The following is a 3072-nucleotide window of genomic DNA, read 5'->3' as shown; positions in this document are numbered from 1 at the left end:
ACACACACACAGACACACACACAGTGATGTGAGGCGAAGCAGAAACTAGCAGCTGTAAACGAAATGTCAGAGGATTCGTCTTCTACTGTCAGACAGAAAACAGAAGCAGCAAACTGATGAGAAAACAAAACTAAAACAGGCAATGAGGGTTCAGGTGAGACTGGACACGTCTTTGGGTCAGAACGGGACAGGTAGGACGGGAGGTGTGTCTACCTGAGGAAGACGGGGCCCTTCTCAGTGAAGAGACTGTCGACAGGACAGGAAACAGTTAATTGTTTATCCCACATGACAGGAAGGAGGCTGCTGACAGCCCAACCAACACAACAGAGTGAACAGAACTCGGTCCGGTTCATCCTCCGGAGACCTTCAACACAGCAAGTACACCTCAGAGCCGAGAGTCTGAGAGCTTCTGAAGTCCGCCAAGACATGTTACAATCCCTAACCTGTAATGGCTTTGGACAATGTTTGAGTCATTCTGGACTAACTCTGAACTGGTTTTGGGTAAAACCGGACTCAGTACATTTTAGATGGACAGACACTTGACTGATCAGCAGCTCACACGCTACACATAGAGGGAGGGATTTAAATCATTTCTACGTCTTGTTGGATGGTTTTAGTCATTTGTGATAAAACTCTGGGTAACTAGTACTGGACTGGACACATGTTCAGTCACGTTGGACTGTTTTCAACAAAGAAGGAGTTCTGAGAAAAGTTTTGGGAGAAAAAATAGTTTTTTAGTCATTCTGGACAAGTTTTAAATAATTCTGATCATGCTTTTGGTATTTTGGACAAAAGAACAACTTTTATCAAAGAAAGAATCATCACAGTTCCAGTTTCCTGACAGCACTTGAACACATCGTGTTTTGGACAGAACTGAATGTCTCACGACACATTCGAGGACCGATGAAAGTGGAAAATTCGACGTTTCTGTCTTTCAAGCTTCTGGACGTGTTTAAAGGAATNAGGTTAACTGGTCAGCAGCAGGGTACCGGCCCGTGGCGCCCGCTGTGCGTACCTGTCGTCGGACAGCGGCAGCAGCGTGTTCAGGCTCTGGATGTGGCTGACCGGAGAGCTGCTGTGGCCCGGCTTGTCGTCGCTGCCGATGGAGTGAGTTCGGCTGTTGTCTTCTCCTTCGCTGATCCTCTGTCGCAGCTTCTGGATCTCCCGCTCCACTCTGCAGAGGAAACACAAGACGCAGCTCCGTCTCTACTGCACGGTACATTTACAACTCACAGCTAAGTTGTCTATTGTGCGGTTCTGACCTCTGCTGGTCCAGCTCGGCCCCGGTCCTCTGGGCCCTGCAGACCGAGCTCCTGAGCCTGGGCTCCTCGGAGTCGGGCTCCAGGGAGACGCTGCGCCTCAGAGCAGAGTGCCTCCTCTCCAGCCGGGCCACCGCCTGCTCCATCGCCTCCCTCTGCTGCTTCTCCTTGGACTCCAGGATCTCCTTCTCCTTCCGGCGCACCTTCTCCTCCTGCCGCGCCACGTTGGCCGTGAACTCGTAGGTCTCCTGGAGCTGCTGGAGCTGCTGGGCGCTGTGCCAGTGGAGGTTCAGCTTCTCCTCCTTGTCCTCCAGCTCCTTCTCCACCTCGTACAGCGTGTTGTCCAGACCCGGCGGGCTGTCGCAGTTCCCGTTGGTGCCGCCGCCGCTGCGCTCCAGCATCTCCACGGCCCTCTGCTTCTCCTCGGCCAGCGCCGGGAGGAGGTCGTCGGCCAGGTTGGCCAGCTGTCGCTCCTTGAACTGCAGCCGCTGCTCGGCCTGTCTGACCAGCTGCTCCTCCTGGCAGACGGCGGAGGCGTCCTGCGCCCCTTTCTCCTGCATCTCCTTCAGCTGCTGCTGCCGCTCCTTGAGGCCGTGGGTGAGCAGCAGCAGCGTGTTCCGCTCAGCCGCCACCTCCTTCTCCAGACGCTCCCTCTGCTGCCGGAGCTCCTCCTCCAGCTGGCCCAGCTCCTTCACCTGAGCCTCCTTGAAGTCCGTGTATCGAGTCTGGGCGGATCTCGCCTCCTGGCCGGCGTCCTCCACGTCCGGCCGCTCTGCAGCCTCTTTGGCCCGGAGGAGCGCCTCCCTGATCTCGGCCAGAGCTCGCCGCTCCTCCTCCAGGCGGCGGGCGTCCTCCCGGGTCAGCAGGGCGGCGGCCGCCTCGTGCTTCTCCCTCAGCTGCTCCTCCAGCCTCCCCACCAGGCTGAGCTGCTCCCGCTCCTGCTCCTCCAGCCGCCGGCGCTCGGCCTCCAGACGGACCTTCTGCTCCTCGCGCTCCCTCTTCAGCCTCTCCAGCTCGCGGTAGATCTCGTTCTGCTCGGCAGCCTCATGCTGCCGCCGCTGCTCCTCGTCCTGCTCCTCCTCTGCGTCGCCTTCCTGCTGCCGTTTCCGCCGCCCTCTGCGCTGGAGCTCCACGCCCTGGACGTCGGAGCGCCTCTCCTCCTCGAAGCGCTCCTTCTCGGCCAGGAAGTCCCGCAGGCGGCTCTCGATGTCCTGGCTGCGGTGGCGGAGGCTCTCCTCCTGACGGAGGATGCGCTGCTGCACCTCCTCGGACTCCTTGCGCTGACTCTCCACCTCCTGCTGGAGGCGCTCCAGCTCGGCCTTCTCACTCTGCTGCTTCGCCTCCATCTCCTTAATCAGCCTCCTGCAGAGACACACAGAGCGCCGCTGGTCACCGTCACATGGAGCAGCAGCCTCCATTCAGTCTGAACATCTGGAACCAGAACCCTGTCTGGTCCAGCTTCAACACATCTGGTTCTGGTTCATTCACAGGTTAACTACAAGATGCACCCAACAGACAGACCCACAGACCCAACAGACAGAACCACAGACCCAACAGACAGAACCATAGCTGTTGTCAGGTTCTGACCAAACACACACTCTGGTACCTTTTCAGCTCCAGTTTCTCCAACTCCTCCCTCTGCTGCCGCTCAAACTCCAGCCTGGAAACACACACACACACACAAGCTGCTTCATTAGAGGGAAAATACACACACACAGACGCACACAGACACACACACACAGATACACACAGATACACACAGACACACACACACACACAAGCTGCTTCACTATAGGGAAAATACACACACACA

At 57.1% G+C, this 3072-nt stretch overlaps 1 protein-coding gene across 3 annotated transcripts in view; it reads right to left on the bottom strand.

Annotated features, from left to right (window-relative positions):
- kif16ba (kinesin family member 16Ba) overlaps positions 1 to 3072 on the bottom strand; it is a 27681-nt gene that overhangs the window by 11284 nt on the left and 13325 nt on the right. For all 3 annotated transcript variants that reach the window (XM_008278335.1, XM_008278336.1, XM_008278337.1), the window contains exons 18-20: positions 2866 to 2919; positions 1263 to 2621; positions 1016 to 1174 (exon numbers count right to left, since the gene is read on the bottom strand). In XM_008278335.1, the coding sequence (XP_008276557.1) occupies positions 1016 to 1174; positions 1263 to 2621; positions 2866 to 2919 (1572 nt within the window). The remainder of the gene's footprint in view (positions 1 to 1015; positions 1175 to 1262; positions 2622 to 2865; positions 2920 to 3072) is intronic.

This window comes from Stegastes partitus, unplaced genomic scaffold, assembly GCF_000690725.1.
Source record: "Stegastes partitus isolate 25-593 unplaced genomic scaffold, Stegastes_partitus-1.0.2 Scaffold120, whole genome shotgun sequence".
Taxonomy (NCBI): Eukaryota; Metazoa; Chordata; class Actinopteri; family Pomacentridae; genus Stegastes; species Stegastes partitus.
This window is presented reverse-complemented; position numbering and strand designations above follow the sequence as displayed.